Consider the following 20,239-nt stretch of genomic DNA (forward strand, 5'->3'; position numbering starts at 1 on the left):
CTCAGCCACCTACCTGGTTCCATCTCCAATCCCCTGCAGTCCACCCACCTCACCACAGTACTCACCTGCCCCTTGCTCCTGTCCACCAGCCTCTACATTTCTGATGTTGGCTACTGTCTAGAACGCCCTTCAACACTCAGCTTTAAAGTCACGACACCACTTTTTACAAACAATTTATTTCTGTTTATCAGATACTGGCGTTGACAACAGCTTGTGTGTGCTCGCATATGTGCGCAGGAGAGGGTTTTACTTTTCACGAAGTACAGCTTTCTACTTACTTCCCTTGTGGCATAGGCCTTTTCAGGGTCTGTGTCCTCTCCTACACGTACTTCCCTACTTGGTCAATGAGATAATCTGCTCAGCAAGTATCTGTTTAATGTGGGTCAGAGTTATGACTCACTGTTCCCGGAATGTATTGAGTTTAAAACACCTATCTTCTTATCCATGAATAACTCAAGGCAAGCAATTTGCCTCTGAGATAAAGTAGTGATGTGATAAACACTTCTTCAAATGGGCAAAAGCAATCAATAAATTGATTCAAGAGCAAATTTCTCAAGACTCTGGGACAAGGAGGGAACTGTTCTACTGACTCCTCTCATGGTAGTCTGAATATTTTTCTTAAAAAGACAGGATGAAAGCTACAAACATAGTGTACAAGAGATAGCTCATTGATTAAGAGCACTGGCTGTTCTGCAAGAGGTCCTGAGTTCAATTCCCAGCAAGCACAAGAAGCACAAGTGTCTACAGTTGTAGTCCCATTGGATCAGACACCCTCTTCTGGTGTCCAAAATACCCATATACATAAACAAATCTTTTTTTTAAAAAAAAAGATACAAGTATAATCAATTCAAGACACATTTATTAAAAACCCAAATACTTAGTACTGTCTCTTATGGGCTGGGATCACCCATACAATTGCAGTGGTCTTCCTATGATCAGAGGACAAGGGACACAGGACTGGGAGGAGGAAAGACAGGACAGGGATGACTAGCTTTACTAGCTGAATGTAACACAACCTTCACGTAGAAAAGCAGATGCTGGGGCCCGGGGATGGCTCAGCTGGTAACGGCCCTTGGGCCCTTGTTGCTCTTGCAGAGGACTTGGATTCAGTCCCTAGTACCGGAACAGCAGCTCACTGTTAGGGGAGGTCCTGCAGATCCTGCAGCCACTTTGATTCTGGAGGGCTAGCACCTGGCTTTCATCTGCCTTTTGTGACTGCTACCTTTTGTCTCCAGTACCTTCTGTTTGAAGTATGTAAATCTTACCTGAGAGTTTCCTAAGGGTTCAGGGCCCATGTAAAACCTTGGTTGTGGGAGGACTGGCAAACTAAGATGTCTCTTAGATACAGTTCTGGTGTGCGGAAACTGACTCGCTAAAGGTGTGAAATGTGGAACGATAATAAAGCCCTTGCTAAGGTACAAGTCAGTCCACCAAAGGCTGATCCCCTGCAGCTGGAAAGACGAAAACATCATCCTTGGAGTGCTTGTGTCTTCTTTCCATGGACCCGCGTGAACCCACACACGATCAACGGCTCACAATGACTCAGGTTCAGAAACCCTCACCTGCAGGCACTGCCCCAAATGCATGCCCACACAACAGTAAAAATAAACCTATCCCCACCCCCACAAGGTTTCCTTGTGTAGCCCTGGCTTTCTTGGAACTAATTCTGTGGACAGACTGGCCTTGAAGTCACAGAGGTCCGTCTGCCTCTGCGCCCCCACCCCCATTGCTGAGATTAAAGGTATGTGCCACCACCGCCCTGCTGCTAAACTTTTTTTTTAAAGCGGACTTGGGTGGTCCTTGGACTTCCCACTGGGCAGGGAACCCTGATAGCTCTACGGGCTGACAAGGGAGGGGAACTTGATTGGGGGAGGGGGAGGGAAACGGGAGGAGGTGGCGGGAAGAGACAGAAATCTTTAATAAATAAATAAACGGAAAAAAAAGATAAATGTAAAAAAAAAAATAAAAGCGGACTCTGGGCCTTTGATCCAAGAACATCAGCAATATATAGTCTTGTGTTACTACGACTTCGGAACGAGGCTTGGTAGTGGCCAAGAGCAGCCTGGGATGTGTAGGCAGGTGATGGACACCCATAAAGACCAGGGAACTGGAGAGAGGGAGATGGATTCACTAAGACTTGATAAGAAATGTGGGAAAGGATTTGGTAAACTGTCAGACTCTTGGGTAATCAGAACAGAAAACACTGCCATCAAATTACAACAGCAAAGATAGAAATTTGCTTTTATTGGAGTAGGAGCAGAGATTCCAAGTTTGTTCATGTTGAGTTAAATATATGCAGGACATAGGTACCCATACTGGGCTCTTGCCCAGTGACACATAGCATCTTCAGTGTCCTCGGAGATGAGGTAGACATGAAAGGTACTTTCTACCCTGGAGTTTTACTTTCCTTTCCCTAAGAATTTCTGGTGTTCTTTACTGAAAACGGCACACTGGTTCTCCCATGTATGCACCTTGCATTAATCCAATAATACTTTTTAAAATAACATAAGCAATCAAAAAATACTTCAAGGGATTTCCACCAAGGCAGAAACAGAACACCCAGGCAGTAGAATACTGTGGCTCTGTCCTTACCTATTCAAGCACAGGGCGCTGACCTTTCAACTCGGTTGTTTTCATTGGACTGCAGGTTGCCTACCAGCGGAAGGACTTTAAAGACGTACAGATAGTCATAGCAGTCTGAACTAGTGGAGAAAAGTCAGACCTACCGTGGGAAGCAGGAAATACTTTAAGGATTGTGGAGAATGGCAAAGTAAAAGCAAGCTGCTGCATCTGTCTGGCCATCTATGGCGCGAGTGGCTAGGGCTGCAACAGCGTGCTGACAGAGGACTAAGGTGTTCACAGACAAGCAGGTCTCCTGAGGGAAAAGAAGCTAGTTCAAGCTCACTGATCCCTCCCTGCCTGTCTGGAGTGATGTGCAGCAACAGCCCTTCTGCTAATTTCCTTCTCTCTTCTTATAGCTTCAAGAATCTCTCATCTTAGTTAGCTGACAGTTGGTAACTCAGAAAAGCATCCAGGAATTCTTTATATTGTGCCCTTATTAACCATAACACTTCTTAAGTTAAGCAACGTTAGACACATGGCAACTCTAAGTGTCCAGGTCTCAATTTCTAATTCCCAAATCTTCCCCTCCCCTGCCACTGTTTTTGCCCCACCCCAAGACAAGAGTTTCACTATGTAGCCCTGGTTGTCCTGTAACTATGTAGATCAGGCTAATCTCAAACTCAGAGATCCGCCTGCCTCTGCCTTCTAAGTGCTGGGGTAGAGGGCGTGCGCCACCATCCCCGGTATGCCCTGTCACTCTTCAGTAAGATTTACGCTTTGTTCAGTTTCAAGATTAGGGGCTGAGGCTAGGCAGGAGACAGTGCTGAGCTACATCTCCAGTCCTTTTAAATGTGGGGGAGAAGGGCTTAGTAAGTTACCAGGCTGTCCTGAATTATAGATGATAATCTTCCAGGCACAGGCACAGCACCTGACCAGGACTGGCTTCACCAAAACACAGAGTACCCATACTGAGTAACGAGCACCTGTGAATAAGCAACTCTAGGGATGCCCTTCATGCCGCGCACTCGTTCTGGATAGATGCTATTTGTTTCCATCATCTTTTAAAAAATAGGCTTTCATATAGGAGAACCACTATACAAATTAAACTTCACATTATAAACTCTAAAGAACTCTATACTTATCCAATTTAGTATTCAAGTATACGGGGTGGGGAGAACAATGACAACGCCTTTATTATTAAAGGTTACTAAGTTCCATAAAGCACACAAAGTAATCTATGTTCAACAAAAGGTTGGTACATGTATTGAAAAATATATAACAAATCTGTCTGTCTTAATATTTACATTCTATTTAAAAGTAGTTACTTTACATATTTTTGTAATTTGATTTATAAAATATATATACCCAAATCCTCAAGCATGAGCTTCCATTCCTAATCAAATGCACAATCTATACTGTGAACCAAACATATTATGGCAGCAACAACATGAACAAATTCAATTTGACCTGAACACGTACTTAATTCGTGGCTATTAGGTAATTAGTTCCACTCAGATAATTCTTTACTGTGTGCCTGACAATTTGCATGTGTTTGAGTTTGCTGTTATTATGAAGAGACTTGCATCTTCATGGCATCTGGTACAAATCTCACAAAGCCTTCAGAGTCCTCTTGCAAGCTTTAAGACAGTGGAGGTTTTCAGTCTTTCTACAGACAGGGACTGTGACAAGTTACGCATCACACAAAGTCCAGAAAGAGTTTTCAGTATGCTTTGTCTTTGAGAAAACAACCTACATGATTGCATCAGCTAGTCCTGAAAACCCTGGCGGTGTGCTCGCCAAGAGAGCGAGAACTAAGTCTCTGTCACCGCCAGCTCTTCACACGCGCACTAGAGAGCCCAGGGGTCGGGAGACCTGAGTCCACTCCGGCCTTCCTTTCACACAATCAGAGCAGCACAACGCGACTTAACTAACAAGTTTTTAGGACAATCTTATAATCACTCAGAGGTGAAAAACCAAACGTTAAGTATCAACAACTCTGAGAACTGGAATTACTATTACCTCACTGACCAGATCAATGCACTAGCAGAGAGCTAAGTCTGAAAAATTCAGATTCTCTGTGCCTCTAAAGAGAATGATGTCTAAAATTCTGTCTTTAAAGTTAATGAATAATTTATGCTGGGAAAAAAAGTCACCCATAAATAATTTCAGGAAAATAACACCATATCTAAATGTAAAAACAACTCAATGTGAGAAACAGTAGACTCTGGGAGAGTCCCTATCTAAAAGGAAACAAGTAGAAACCCTCCATGTCACTACTGGGAAATTCAACCACAGCTCACAGCTTATTACTGTCAATTACCTAATATATTTAACAACCTGCTGATGAAATGAAGTTAGGTACCAAAATAATAATGTTATTTATAGAAAGTAGTTTTTCTTAAAATTTCCAGATTTAATTTTAACAATATTCCATCCTAGATTCCCTAACTTAAAACAAAAACCAAAACCTAACTTCAAAGTCAGAAAAGTAAATTGTGGAAGACACTGAGCATCTGTGAGCAGAGGGGGTAAAAGGGTAGCAGAAAGGGAACCCTTGGAAGGAAAACAAGGGCTGGAGCAGCTGCTGCAACAGACACCTTCGCAGATCGCAACTATGCCAAAGCCTTAGAGATCCTGGCACAACACACACCAGAGCTGACTGCCAGGCTCTGGGGCCGACTGCTGGGCTCTGTCATGGTGCAAATGGAGCTCAGGGCCTCTCCAGGGCAGCTGCCACTGAGTGACACTCTCAGCCCTAAAAATGAATCTTCAGAAAGGTACTTTTTGAAAACCAATTTACATGCATATTCAACTAAACATAATTATAAATGTTAAGCTTTCAACTAAGATATATAAAAAACTAATAAAAATGAACAATATAAGCAGCAGTATGAAAGGTAAGACCTAGTGACACTGAATTTTTTATTTTTAAAAAATAGAAAACCAACCTTTGAATACACAGTACCTCCTCTTCTACTCTACTTCTAGGAAGTTTTAACAAGTTTTAAATATTGCAGTTCTCAAAAACAATAGGGTTTTTAAAAAGATTCCATTACCAGAAATAACTTACCTACATGCCACTGTTGTATCACTAATCACTTCTATTACTGTCAATTTATCTTTAATGGAACAAACCAGTCACTAGGTATCTGTTTTAGAATCTCAAAAAATCACTAACCATTGCAGGTAACTAATGATATGTGTGTATTTGCATATATTTAAAGTCAGAAGGAGAAAACAGTAAACCACCCTAGTTACTCCTCTACACCCACTCGAAGTAACAAGGATCACCACCCTTCTCCTGCTGGACTGCTGACCACATACAAGTGCTATCCCTTTCTCCCGGGGCTTGAAAAATGCTCTTTCCCGCTGGCTACACGAATAATTACACATTATACGTTTTTAGCAGTAAATATTGACTTCTGAAGAGAACAACAAAATGCATCTTTACAAAATTTTCCCACAAAACTGAAAATAACTTTTCTCCATAAAAACTATAGCATTTGTCTTTATTCATAAGGGCACCAAGTTCATAACTGCAGAAACAAGGAGCTGCGTGGGTCACATGTGTTTAAAACGTTGGCGGGAGAGAGAGAGACAGACAGACACAGCCTTTAAGTGTAAAATATAATGTTGCAGCTTAGTACTCAATGACGGGAATTCAGGGAGGAGGGAATGAACTCAGGGTACCTCATATAAATTTCTTGTAATCCTGGTTCTCTTTCAATAATGTTACAGCAAAATATTTGTTTTATTGAAGCCACAATTTTCCCTCACCTGAACAATGACCCAGATACACATCTTACATCTTTAATAATGTCAAACAATTAAATGCAAGTGTAAAAGAATTTTCAATGACTCCTAAATTCAAGGGAGTAGTGTTAATCTGATTATTATTTATTAATAGTTGATGTTCCTATATTTTAGATATATATTCCTTGTTTCTTCACTTGGAACCAAAAGTGAACTAAAATTGTCTGGTTTCCACTCTTTCCGCCATCTCGCTGAATCTGTGTTCTAGATCTGTACATACAGAGGTATAAAACACTGAGCCTGTGTTCTAGATCTGTACATACAGGGGTATATTAAAACATGGAATCTGTGTTCTAGATCTGTACATACAGAGGTATATTAAAACACTGAGTCTGTGTTCTAGATCTGTACATACAGAGGTATTAAAACACGGAATCTGTGTTCTAGATCTGTACATAAAGAGGCATATTAAAACACTGAGCCTGTGTTCTAGATCTGTATATACAGAGGTATTAAAACACTGAGTCTGTGTTCTGGATCTGTACATACAGAGGTATTAAAACACTGAATCCGTGTTCTAGATCTGTACATACAGAGGTATATTAAAACACTGTCGTAAAGACAACTCGAGCTGGCACCTGACGCTACTGCACTGCTAATGCCTGGCCTGGTGTATTCCTTTGGTGAATAAGCATCACAGGTCACTTCCCATGGGAGGATTTTAGTAAGAGGACTACAAACACAGAAGAGCTCCCCGTGTTGCCCCGCCCTACCTTGAAAAAAAATCAAGCTATTTAGTATTTTAGAGCAGCGACATAAAACATGGGAACACCTAATTTAGAACTATAATTCCATATTAAAAGCAGTGGAAAACTAAGAATTTAAAGATTTTTTGTCTTAAATAGGCCAACTAATAAAACTAACAGTGATCACTGGGAGAACTCATGCACAGCAGTCGACAGAAGAAAATGATTACATCTTTAACAAATGACCATTGCTACCTAGCAGTATAAACAGGCTCCACAATTTGGTGGCTGGCCATAATTTTAATTTTTTTCAAGTTATTTCTACAGCAGACATATTTTTGAAGTCTACCCACCCCTGAGTTCAGCAGTTATCTTTTAGAGTGTAAAATTATATGCCCTTAATTAACAACATGTACAAAGCTACAAAATGTCATCCACACAGAGATTAAAAACAATTTTTAAAATATTCTTTCCCAATCATCAGCTGGATGATCTTAGGGGGTACATATGTCAGACCTTTCGGCCAACTGGCTTTAGTTTTTAAGCCCCAATCGATGAATAGATTCACTGCAGGATATTCGAAGAGTGCAACAGTAAGGCATTAGTAAAAATGACATTGTCATAGAAACAGAGCTTGCATATGTGAAAAGGTAATTTATAAAATACATTAATTGCTTCTTAAAAAGACCTAGTTGTAGCATCATTAACTTACATGGTACATGGTACTTAGAATGGAATCTTTCCAACAACCGTCTTATAGATTAGATATAGACAGATAGATAGACAAGTACATACAGACAGAAAAACTTCATCTAGCGGTAAGCAAAATCTTTTCAACAAATAAAACAAATTCTTCTAAGAAAACCTGTATGGTTGTGTGAGACAAATCTGCAAACATATCATTTTATGGTGTTCTTTTGTCAAAATCTTAAAATAAAAATGTCCACACTCTTTTGTTAAAACATTAAGCCTCTGTCAAAAATGTATTTCTCATTTTAGGGTACAGGATTGAAGGACAAGATGATACAAGTAAAGAAAATTTACAAGAAAAAAACTTGACAAAAGTCTTTCAATTAAAGTACTGTAACATTCAAACAACTTAAAATGTAACAAAGAAACAAGATTACAAACAAAAATGTTTATGGATTTCCAAACATAAATAAATGAAATAGTGTTTAGGCAGTAGGGCTCATGCTGATGGCTAGCAGGAAGTAACAGAGTGTAATATACTTGGGGGGAAAAAAAAACAGGCCCAAATGATGGGTGGCAGTAATTTAAGCATCACTGCCAATTTTTTACTTCCAAAATAAAGCCTTGGTTAAACCATTCACACCCTATATTATTCACACCTTCACTTCAGAGATTGAGGACTATATACAACAAATGAATTTATTTTCACCATAGGGATAACATATTGTACCTCTCTGCCAATGTTCCTTGAAAACTTCCCATGTCAAAACCATTTGACAGCAGATATAAACAATGAAATAAATACACAATGATCTTTCTTACGGTCCTGTAAAGATGCATGTTATTTCATGCTGTTAGCCTTAGGATCACAGTGCATAGAATCCAAATATAAAGAGTTGGGCTGACTTTCAATGTAATGTTGGATCCCTCACTTCCTTTCTAATCCCACGATAACCGATAAATTCATTTCATAGGCCCTATCATGCATTAATCACCAAGTGGCAGGAGTTAAGAAAATTCTTCCTGTTACAACGTCCATTGCCGGCAATGAACGTCCCCAGACCACCGAGGAAGTCACTGTTATTGCACAATACATGAGGACCTGGAACTTTTCCAAAAGCTTAAAAAAATAAAAATAAAAAATGGAATTACATTTGACATTTCCTGACGCCTGCATTAATACTGTATGACTAATAAAGCATGTCAGTTGCCTGGACTGAGCCAGCGATCAACATGCGCCCAGAATGCACACGAGTAAAAATGCAGTAAAAGGAAGTAGTCTTCATTGCCTATAGGTCACTTCCAGTCAAAGGTTAAAGGTCAAAGACTGAATGATCAAAGTGCTCATTTTCTCAGTAGGACTATCTTCTGCTACGAGGATGATAACAGTGGCATCAACAAGTATCATCTTTAAGAAAAGAAGAAAAAAGATAATTAAAAAGTTAAGCATGCGTAAGTAATTTACAAGTTAATCTCATGTAGAAATAAAATCAAGTAGTAAGAACCTGGCTGATGTGACTTGCCTCTCTCAATCGTTACAAATAAAAATGTGCATTTAATCATATAGTGACAAGCAAACCAACCTTTATTCTTTCAAGGAATGAGAGTTTGCAAGAACTTTAAAATATTTGATCGGTATATCAGTTTAATTTAAAACAAGAAATTGCTATGCTAACGCAGTATGTATTTCAACACATCTTAAGAGTCTGTCTATAAGTGATACTAAAGCCATGCCATTTTACTCAAAATAATGTATCACGTGTTTGCAGTCTATGAGGCAACTCTTCAACAAGAAGATACAAGTTCCAAATCAATCAATAGGCATTCAATGCTGTTAATGTCCCTTCAGGACACTAATTTTAAGAAGTATATATACATGCGCAAGGTCATTTAAAACCCCAAAGAATGGTTCTGTAATCCCTTCCGGTGGCCCCAGCTTATTATACCTAGATAGTACATAACTGGAGTGTCCATGACTTATTTCACAAAACTGTATCTGAGGAATTTGAGAAGGAGTTCCTTTCAGAAAGAGGCTGCTAGCTAGTGACACTCCTAAGAGCTGTGAAAGCGGTTACACTGGCCAAATGTTTCCCAAATAATTCCATGTCAAGACTTATGTAGTGATAATAAAATTTCCACGGATAAACATCAAACGGAGACCGTTATGTTAGGGGAATTCATGGATTTTATTCATGGTAAAATAAATTAGATTTTAAAAATAAATCATGACTTGGTGATATAGGTCAGTGGCACAGTACTTTCCTAACCTTGGGCATAGTATAATAATTTAAAAATAAAAAATAAGCAAGTATATAGCCCTAGGCCCAAATCCCAGCAAAAACAATAGACAAAGAGCCCAAGAGATTTTAAGTATGCAGCTAGTCTGGGCTACATAGGGAGACCTTCTATCAAAACAGGACAAACGGGCTGGAGGGGCGGCGTGGAGGCTGAGTGCTCCTGTAGAGCACCACAGTTCCAGCCGCAGTACACATGCTGGGCAGCTCACAACTTACGTTATTCGAGCCCTTTCTTACCCTTGAGAGCATAAACAACACACACACACCAAAATATGACATTTTTTGAGACAGGGTTCATACAGCCCAAGCTGGTCTCAACTTTGCTGAGTAGCCAGGGCAGGTTTTGAGATCACCTTCCTGCATCAAGATCCTAAGTGCTAAGATGAAAGACATGTGCTAGCTAGCATGACTACACTCTTCAATGAAAAAGAACACACTGAAGACAAAAAACAAATGAAGAATTTATATCTTGTATGTATATCAAAGTACCTATTTCTGTAGATCTGGAAGAACATATGTTTGTGATGAATGTAAACCAAACAGAAATATGAAGATGTTTCTCAAATAAACAATGTTTTAATTTTGTGTGTGTGTGTTTGGATTTTGGATTGTTTTGTTTCTTAGTATTGGGGTGGGATTTGTATTTTATGTGTGTACGTGCGCATGTTTGGGATTTGTGTGTGTGCATGTATATATGTGTATTGTTTTTTTTGTTTTGCTTTGTTGGTGTGTATGAATGAGTGGGGTTTTTTAGACGGGTTCTTACTGAACTGTCCAGGAGAGCCTTAAGCTGACAATCTGCCCACAACAACCCCTGAAGTAAATAAGATTATAGGAATGCCAGCTCAATAAAGTATTTTATTGAGACAAAAACCACAACTCATCAGACTTAAAACTCTAAGTCACAGTGTGGCCCTGAATTCTACCTAATATACCACAGCACTGAGACAAACTTTAGAGTGATATAGACAACAATATATACGGTAAGAAAGTAAACTGAATCAAACATGCTATTTAGTACAGTAGAAACAGGCTTGTAACTCTAAAGACATACCGCATGTTTTAGATGGCAGCACAAATTTACCTTCATTAAAGGTTGTTTGTTCTGGAAGGTTCTCAACATAGTAGACTTTTGCAGAATGGGCTACTAAAATGATTATAAAGTCCCTAAAGCTATTCTCTATACCCAAATTTCCATCTTGGATCAAATGTTAAAATAATTTAGGTCTGATATGGTTCTACCTGCCTTGAACATCTTAGCTTTGTGGAAATGAACTAAGTTCTTAAGCTGGAACTGAATGATCTCTAATAGCCGGACTCACAGGGACTTAAAAGTTTCTAATTCCCCAATAAATACATGTAATAAGGTCTGCAAATAAACTGGCATCAACATGGGGATGAGCCAAAACTAACTCCACTTTCCCTAACTAAGAGGTGAAACCAAACAAGAAAACAAAATACCTTCAAGGAATATAGCACATAATTTTTAATTATATGCAAAGATTATTTACAAGGTATTAAGACAGACATACACATGGGAACAAAGGCGTAAAACTTATTTTGGGTCAAGACAAATATACAGAAATATAGAAAGTTGTGAAAAACCATTAACAGTCTTTAACCTCACAGCTAAAATACCTGTGGCCATATAATACCTTGAAAAAAAATCTCATAATGATAATTTCAGTCTTCTTTGGAAGGAACTACCAAAGCCTCTACTAAAATCCCATTCTCCAATACAACACAAACTGTTGGCTCCAGAGGTCCATAGCTGACTTCACTGGCTGATGGAGACGTGAGAACCAGAGAAGGGGCATCCCATCTGTCCCACAAGGATGAAAGTCACTACACTGCAAACTCATCTCCCCGAATAGCACTAAGGACACAAGACTAGAAAAAAAAAAAACATCAACACGCAAATAATATGAAGTGAAAGGCTAACAGCAAAACAGAAAAAAATATTTAGTTAAGTTTTATCTCCTAAGAGTTTAAGGAATTAGTTTTCCTTTGACAAACGGATTCAAGAGAGATCTTAGAGCAGGTAGGTAACTGAACTGTCACCATGAGGAGGACTAGGGGACTGTTAAACCATTCAAGTTCTGGATTCCGGGGTTTAGTTATTTTGTAACCTTAAAAGGTAAAACAAAGACTGGAGAAATGGTTTAGTGATTAAAGAGCACTGGCTGCTCTTCCAGAGGTCCTGAGTTCAAGTCCCAGCAAGCATATGGTGGCTCACAACCAACTATAGAAGGATCTGATGCCCTGTTCTGAAATAAAGGTGTACATGCAGATAGAGTACTCATCTACAGAAAATAAATTTTAAAAAGGTAAAACAAATTTTTTAAAAAAGTTTACAATTAGTGTAAATTTGTGATCTATGGACAAAGGCTATAAAGTAGGAAGAAAAAGAGGATTTTTTTTTTTGAGGCATGGTCTCAAAGTATTCCAAATCGGCTTTGAACTAGAGACGCAGAAGATAAAGAACTGATCTGCCTCCACCTCCTGAAGGCTGGATGACATGCGTGTGCCACCACTTCCACATTCAGAATACTGCGGACAGACCTCAGCGCTTCTCACACGCTAGGCAAGCATTCTACTAAACGAGCTACAGCCCCAGCCCCAGAAAGTTGAACACTAATAATCTAAGACTTTATGTTCCCATCTCCTAGAATCTTCACAGTGCTACAAGGAATGCTTCAGCTGGACAGAAGCAGAATGCAGCCCAGTTCTAAAGAAAAGATTCTTCATCTTCCTGTATTAGACCCACCCATTTGTTAAGTATGCTATCTAAATACTATGCTGACATACTCATTGACTGTAAACCTAGGCCTCTGATGTGAACACTCAAGTGTGAACTTACCCTCATGCCTGAGCACATCACTGTATGAGGACTTCAACAATGAAGGCTCTGTATTCCCTTGAAGAAAATTACTGCCTATGGAAGATGAATATTTTCAATACTGATTCCAGGAAACAAATCCTATTAGTAATGGATTCTGGTTGCCTACTTTGTGTTCATTCTTTTATAGTATTGTAGGATTTTTATAGCACAAATTATACTTTGTACCTTTGCCATGGATAATGGGGTCTGGTTGGCAGTAGACTCTGGAGTCTACTGATGCTGTCATGAGCGTACAGCAGATGTGGCTGTGGCTGTCTGCACAGATCTGCACAAATCAAGTCAGCTACCGTTATGCTCAGAAACTCCCACCCCTACCTAAGGAACTATTGACAACTGATAGCTTCTATGGGAGAGACTCTGTCTAATTAATAGTGTGGCCCCTGACAGGTCTAGCAGGCTCCAGAAGCTAGCCTCACCATGAGGATGTGGGTATCCCAAATTGGACTCAGTAGAGTACGTTAAAAGGTGTGGGGGAGGCATGAAGTTGGGAGGGGTAAGATGGAGAGATGGGGGTGAATCTGGGAGGAGTCAGGGGGAGGAGTGGGATGTGAATGTGATCAAAATGGTCTGAGAATTAGACAACACTAATGTCCTGACTAGTCTTCTGTCAACCTGACACAAGTTAGGGTCATTTGAGAAGTGGGAACCTCAAATAAGAAAATGCTCCCTGAGACTGGCTTATGGGAATTTCTTTGACTAATGATTGAAGAGGGAGGGCCCAGCCCATTGTGGGCTGGGTCACCACTGAGCAAGTGGTCCTGGATGTGTAAAAGGAAGCAGGCTAAGTAAGCCATGAGGATCAAGTCAGTAAGCAGTGTCCCTCTGGCTTCTGCTTCAGTTCCTGCCTTGAGCGCCTCCCTTCATTTCCCTCAGTAGTGAACTGTGATCTATGTGTAAAGCTGTGTAAAGCCCTTTCCTTCCCAGGCTGCCTTTGGCCATGGTACTTTATCACAGCAATGAAACCCTAAGGCAGCTAAGAAGTAACAGGAGTCTGTAGGGCATGGTAGCTGTAGCTAAGGCGAGGAGGGGAGATTTCGTGAGCTCAGCAGTGCGAGATTAGCCCAAAAAACACAGATGTCTCCATCTCGGAGATAAAGAGAAAAATAAAAGCCATCAGCAAGACTATGTATTTCTTGAACCAGATGTGGTGGCACAGACCTGTAATCCTAGCACTCAGGAGGCAAGAGGACGACCACAAGTTCACAGCCACCCTGGCCTTCACAGGGAATTCCAGGCCGCCAGGGTAAGACAATGAGAAGAAAGGGAGGGAGGGAGGAAGGGCGAGAGGCAAAGAGCAGAGCGTTGATGCGTACTTCCTGAGAGCATGTCCGTGAAGAGCTTCTGGAATTGAACCTACTAAGTAGGCAGAAGATAAACTGACATCTGAAAGTTCCAACAAAGTTAATAGGGTATGCTTGCTGAGAACAATGATCTCTTTGGTAAGACAGCACCAATTCAACTATAATACTAATTTAAGCTGTTTGTTTGTACTGCCTGGAACTGCACAAAGGGAAAGATACTATGGTGGTCCAACTGTTGAAAGGTTTTAGCGTCTCATAAAGGATGAAGAATTCAAAGATGCTCTGCAGCTTCCTAGTTGGCCAATACAACACCTGCTCCACTATCTCAACAGCAACACTGACCCTTTCTTGAGTACACATAGAAGTTACATATGCATTAAATTTGTCCCAAAGGGGAATGGTACATGAAGATTATACAGGCATTCAGGGTTCCTTCGGGGAAAGAATACATATTAAAAAATAAAAAGATCTGCTGTAAATCAACAAATCAAGGCTAAAGAGAATTATATGTAAGTGAGAACAATGGATCACTGGGGAGAAGCGCTTGTGCAAACCTGACCTCCACAAAGAAGCCATGACATATACAGACAATAATAATAAAGTGCTGTTGTGTTGTACACAAGCACTCAGTGTATGTGACAGTATGTGAAGACCTGGACAAGCTCAAGACGAGCCATATGGCTGACAAAAGGTCTGAAAGTCTCACTCTCCCTGGTGAGGAAGCAGCAGATTTTAAAGAGATGTAGCCCCTGAAAAGCTACCTAAGCTCTAGTATGGTGATTTTCAGCAGGCTGGGACCCCTTGGCTGTGCAAGTGACCCTTTCACAGGGGTTGCCTAAGACCATCAGAAAACACAGATATTTACATTATGATTCATAACAGTAGCAAAACTAGTTATGAAGTAGCAACAAAATACTTTTATGGTGGGGGTCACCACAACACGAGGGTTATGCGTTAAAGGGTCTGAGTATCAGAAGGCTGAACACCACGGCTCTAGTGGGCGGCCCTACACTCTACACACCCTGCAGCACTATGTGGACATAGTGGATTGAAAATCACAAGGAGGCAGAGAGATCCCAAAAAGCTGGGAGAAGAAAGTGAGGAGCAGGGGAATAGCTGGAGGGAAGGGGTGGAGTGGATTGAACAAAACACATTATGCACATGTGTGAGATGGGGACACTTGCACTACCGTGACGTGTGTCATCAGCAGTGTGGAGAGCTGCACCACTCCTCACGGCCTCAGCCTATGGAGTTCCATTCATGTCACAAATCTTAAGTCTGTAACTCTGCGCTGTGCTGTTGTTTGTCATTTATTCTTCTGAGGTAGGGTTGGGGCTCAGACTCAAACTCAGAGTCGCACATAGGGCAGCTAGGGGCTCTAACACTAACATTCCCGGTCTATAATTCATTCCTAAATAATTTCATAAATCGCCTTTGCTTTTAATGTTTTAAATGTTCATATAGATAAATGTTTTATTTCTTCATATTTTTTTCTTCTTTTCTATTTTGAGACAGAATCTCATCCTACAGCCCAGGCTCTCCCCAAACACAGCACATCCTCCTCCTGCCTTAGCCTTATAAACGTGGGGGCTACGGGCATGTGCTGCCACACACAGCTCTAGAACGCCTTCTAAATGAAGAAGAATCCTCTCTCCTTACTTAATATTCCATGTTTTTATAAAGCATTTTAAAAATATTTAATCCACAAGAAATATTTTATCAAATAAAAATGTAAATTTCTTATGTAAAGCATTTACCTATTTTCTGAGATGACACCTCCTGATGTATGATGCATTTTTTAAATCTTACATACGAGGGCCTAAGTAATTACAATCCTACTTTAATCACCTGTTCTTACATTAACAGATTAATTTCCGTCTCCCTTTTATAGTTCTAAACTCTTATTTCCTCTTCTTAACCATACGCTTTCATCTGTGTGCTGAGACAGATCCGAGCACTCAACATGAACTAGCCTGGGATTCCGTGTCTCCTGCTGCAGCCTCCTGAGTGTGGAAGCTGCAGTCGTGCAGCACACAATACACCTAACTCAATCCCACAAACCTACGGGGACTATTTGTGCAGCTCAAGCTGCTTCCCATCTGCTACGTAGCCAAGGATGATCTTCAACTCCTTCACAGTCCTCCCACCTTTGACACTGCTGCTCTGGGTTTGTGCTAACTATTTCCCTTCCTATGACATGGGTGCTCATATCTCTGTGGCCCTCCTTTCATTGAGCATAGTGCCACTCCAGAGACTCCGCTCATCTTAGGCGACTTCTTGGAAGTTTTAAATTTATAGTTTAGGTGAAAACACAGAAGACTTCTGTGATAAGGAAAAAAGATAAGGAGAAAAGGCCATATTCTCATTAAGTTTTGCCAAGCTTGATTTCTTTAGGATAATAAAATACAAAAAAAAAATTAAAAAGCCAAACCAGAAAAATAATTACTTTTATGGATATAAGTATCACAAGGAGTGACCTTTATTCACCTGCTTTAAAATGTATAGAAGGAAATATAGCTCAGTGGTAGAACTATCTAGAAGGAATGAGACTAAGGGATCCAGTCCCATTAAAGGAAAAAGAAGTTCACTGGGGAATATAAGCATTTGCTTTTTTAATTTAAATTATATCCTTGGAAAAGCAATAAGACTAGTTTAGAAATAATGCCAGCAAGCCAGGCAGTGGCAGTACAAGCCCTTAATCCCAGCACTCGGGAGGCAGAAGCAGGCGGATCTCTGTGAGTCTGAGTCTAGCAGACTCAGGTCCTGGTCTACAGAGCTAGTTCCAGGGCAGTCAAGAATGTTACACAGAGAAACTAAGTCTGAGAGAGAGAGGGCGGGGGGAGGGGGGGGAGAATACCAGCAATTCTGTATTTTAAACCTATATACTGCAGGTAATAGTAGTGCATAGACCTTTAATCCCAGCACAAGAGATAAAGGCAAGTGGATCTCTGTGAGTTCGAGGCCAGCCTGGTCTACAGAGAGAGTTCCAAGAGAGACAGGACTACACAGAGAAATCCTATTTTGAAAAAACAACAATAAAAACAAATAATCAAAAAACCCTACATACTGCTCCCTGAACAAGAAAAACAGAAATTTAAAATTATCAAGAATATTTTTTTTCATAAAGCTAAAATAATGGGCTTCAAACTTCAAATATTTAAAGGATGGCTGTGTGGGGGTTAGAATGAGAATGACCCCCACAGTTCAGAGATTTGGTCCCCAGGAAATGGTGCTACTTGAAAGGATTAGGTGTGGTCTGGTGGGAGGAAGTGTGTCACTGGGGGTGGTCTTTGGCTTGGAGAGTTCAAAAGCCCCTGTGGAAGTCCAGAGTTGTCCTCTCTCTGCCTATGAATCAGGATGTAGGCCTCAGCCCCTGCCTCCATTCCACCATGATGATGGACTAAACGTCGGAATCTGTAAGCAAGTTTTCTCTGACAGAGCAGTCATGTCATGGGAACTCTTCACAGCAACAGAACACTGTCTAAGGCAGGACTTCTCTAATGGAGCACTTAGAATGTACTGTAACTGCCCCCAAATATGAAAAGGAGCAGAACCGAGTGTACAAGGCATCAGAACTTCTACTTCATAGGAAGGGCTCCCCACAGCTTTAAGGTAAAGATTATTATGGACTTTAGTCCACCACAGTTGCATAAACCTTAATTCCAGCACTTGGGAGGCAAGTGGGGAGAGCTGGAAGTTCAAGGTCAGCCTGGCCTACAGAGCTAGTTTCAGGACAGGCAGACTTATATAAGCAAAATCATCTCAACCCTCAAAACTGCAACAAACCAAAAACCGTAAGACACTACACTTTTGTACCAAAATGGTATTATTAGAATTATTAGGGTAATACTGATTTTACTTATTATATGATGGATATAATTTTGTTTTAAAAATTTAGTCTAATATCCACATTTTCTCAGATTTTCTAAAATGTAGTGTTACAAAAATGTTAACTCAATTACATCCTGCACTATTCTCCCAAGTCTTACAAATATCTTTTAAATATAAAAATATCAAAAATTTGTCATTACAATAAAAACTACTCACCATGATACCACCATTTTGTTTTCTTTGGATTCTTGTTACATGTTCGCACATAAAAGGAATTATCTGGCGGTCGTCTCTGAAACAAATAGAGTTTAAATATTAAACAGGTAAGTTTGGAAAGAAAATGACTAAGAGAATTGAGTTTAGCAAAATTATTACAGAACAGATGAAAACAATGGAAACACTAAAAGCATCACTCAAGAATGTACGCCTCAATTGTTTAACAAGGCTGGGTGGTAGGAGAGGTTAGTTCCAGTACATAGCATCCCAATTTCTCCTACTTATCTCTCCATCAAGTCATTTAATGACCACGTCTATGAGCTAGCTAAACAAAAGCCGACCTCACTAAGGTTATCGAAGAACTACAGCATGCTTCAAGTATTTGCATAGGCTTATTATTTTATTGTAATGTACTAAGGACGGAGCAGACGATTCCACTTCAAACAACATCTAAGAGAAAAGATGTTTTAGTGCTTATGTGTACCAATGGCCTTGTTCCTCATCTGCCCCGACTGGAACAATCTGGAGAACCTGGCAGCTCTGCAAGACACCTCGGCCAAGAGTGATGCTAACCACACTGGAGGAAGACTGGAGAGAGCCTGGCTTTTTGTCAAGAGTTCAAATGTCATGTTTACATTAATGCTATATTGAGAGGCAGCTTGTAATAGTGTGAGAGTCTCACCCTTGCTTTTGGCTAACTTTTACGACTCTGATAAAAGTGTCTTTCTTTCCCTATTAAATATCTGTTTCAGTGTTTAGACTTAACTGCTTAGAGTAATGAAGATGAGAGATTAAGAGATTATCTCTTCTACTGATGCTGATCAAAAGCTACATCATTTAAGAAACGTCCAGCCAGAAAGCAGTAGTGTGATGGACAACCTAGACTGCTGGGGAAAAAGCAGCCCATCCAATTGACGCTTCTAACGCTCACGTACTGTCAGCTGGTGCTTAGGACACATTCATGAATTCACATAAATGGTGATTTCAACCAACAAGAACACAAAGACTACTTGGGTACAATTTGTTAAATACTCCAAGACTACCCTGATACAATTTGAGAAAATTTCCTTAAAATTTAGGATTACAAAATTAAGTTACTTAATTCCTTTTTTTTGTTACCTAGTACTTCATAGGATAAAACCAGCAAGTATCTAATAAATGTTTAATTTTATCAAAACTCACAGAAATTCTGACTCTTAAATAATCATGGTTAAACCTACCAAACAGTTCTACTAAAAAGAGTTTATCAAAAATTTAAATTAAATGATTCGTTTTATCCTAAAGTATACAAAAAATACTAGCAGGAAACCAGAAGGTGAGCAGAACAATGAAGGTTAGAAAAGGATGAGAGGCACCAGAGCAACAGTCAGTCTCTGGCCTGTGGTGTAAGCATCCCTGTAGATAGATGCACACAAAAGCTAGTGATCATCAGGCCATGCAAGAGCAATGGGCAGAGAATCACCAGTGACCATCTCAATGGCAGTGCACATCAAACCCACTCATCACTCTGCTGGGAAGCATCAAGGGAACACCAGAGCCACTGTGAGAACAACCTGCTCTGTCTCCCAAATGGAAAGCTTAGAGTGTGTGTATTCATGCGTGTGCATGTGCGTGTGCTGGGGCGGAGGAGGAAAGATACTGAAGCAATAAACAAGAAGACTCATTTCTAACAATTGTTGATTAAATAAAGCTTGATTACAACCTGAATATGCAGAAGAAACGGAAGTGAAAGCGATCCTAAGGGGGCTGGAGAGATGGCTCAGCAGTTAAGAGTACTGGCTGCTCTGCTCTTCCAGAGGACCCTGGTTCAATTCATAGCACCCACATGGTGCCTCACAATCATCTCTAACTCCAATTCCAGAGAATTCAATGCCCTCTTCTGGCCTCCACGGGTACCAGGCACACTCATGGTGTTCAGACATAAATGTAGGTAAAACACAC

The 20,239-nt window shown here is 40.2% G+C and overlaps 1 protein-coding gene across 1 annotated transcript in view; it reads right to left on the minus strand.

Annotated features, from left to right (window-relative positions):
* Nucleotides 1-2,214: 2,214 nt before the first annotated feature.
* Nucleotides 2,215-20,239, minus strand: part of Ube2w (ubiquitin conjugating enzyme E2 W) — a 53,314-nt gene continuing 35,289 nt past the window's right edge. Inside the window, exons 5-6 of the mRNA XM_075971435.1 lie at nt 18,299-18,374; nt 2,215-9,159 (exon numbers count right to left, since the gene is read on the minus strand). Coding sequence (XP_075827550.1) covers nt 9,146-9,159; nt 18,299-18,374 — 90 coding nt within the window. The 3' untranslated portion in view covers nt 2,215-9,145. The remainder of the gene's footprint in view (nt 9,160-18,298; nt 18,375-20,239) is intronic.

This window comes from Microtus pennsylvanicus, chromosome 5 (genome assembly GCF_037038515.1).
Source record: "Microtus pennsylvanicus isolate mMicPen1 chromosome 5, mMicPen1.hap1, whole genome shotgun sequence".
Classification (NCBI taxonomy): Eukaryota; Metazoa; Chordata; class Mammalia; order Rodentia; family Cricetidae; genus Microtus; species Microtus pennsylvanicus.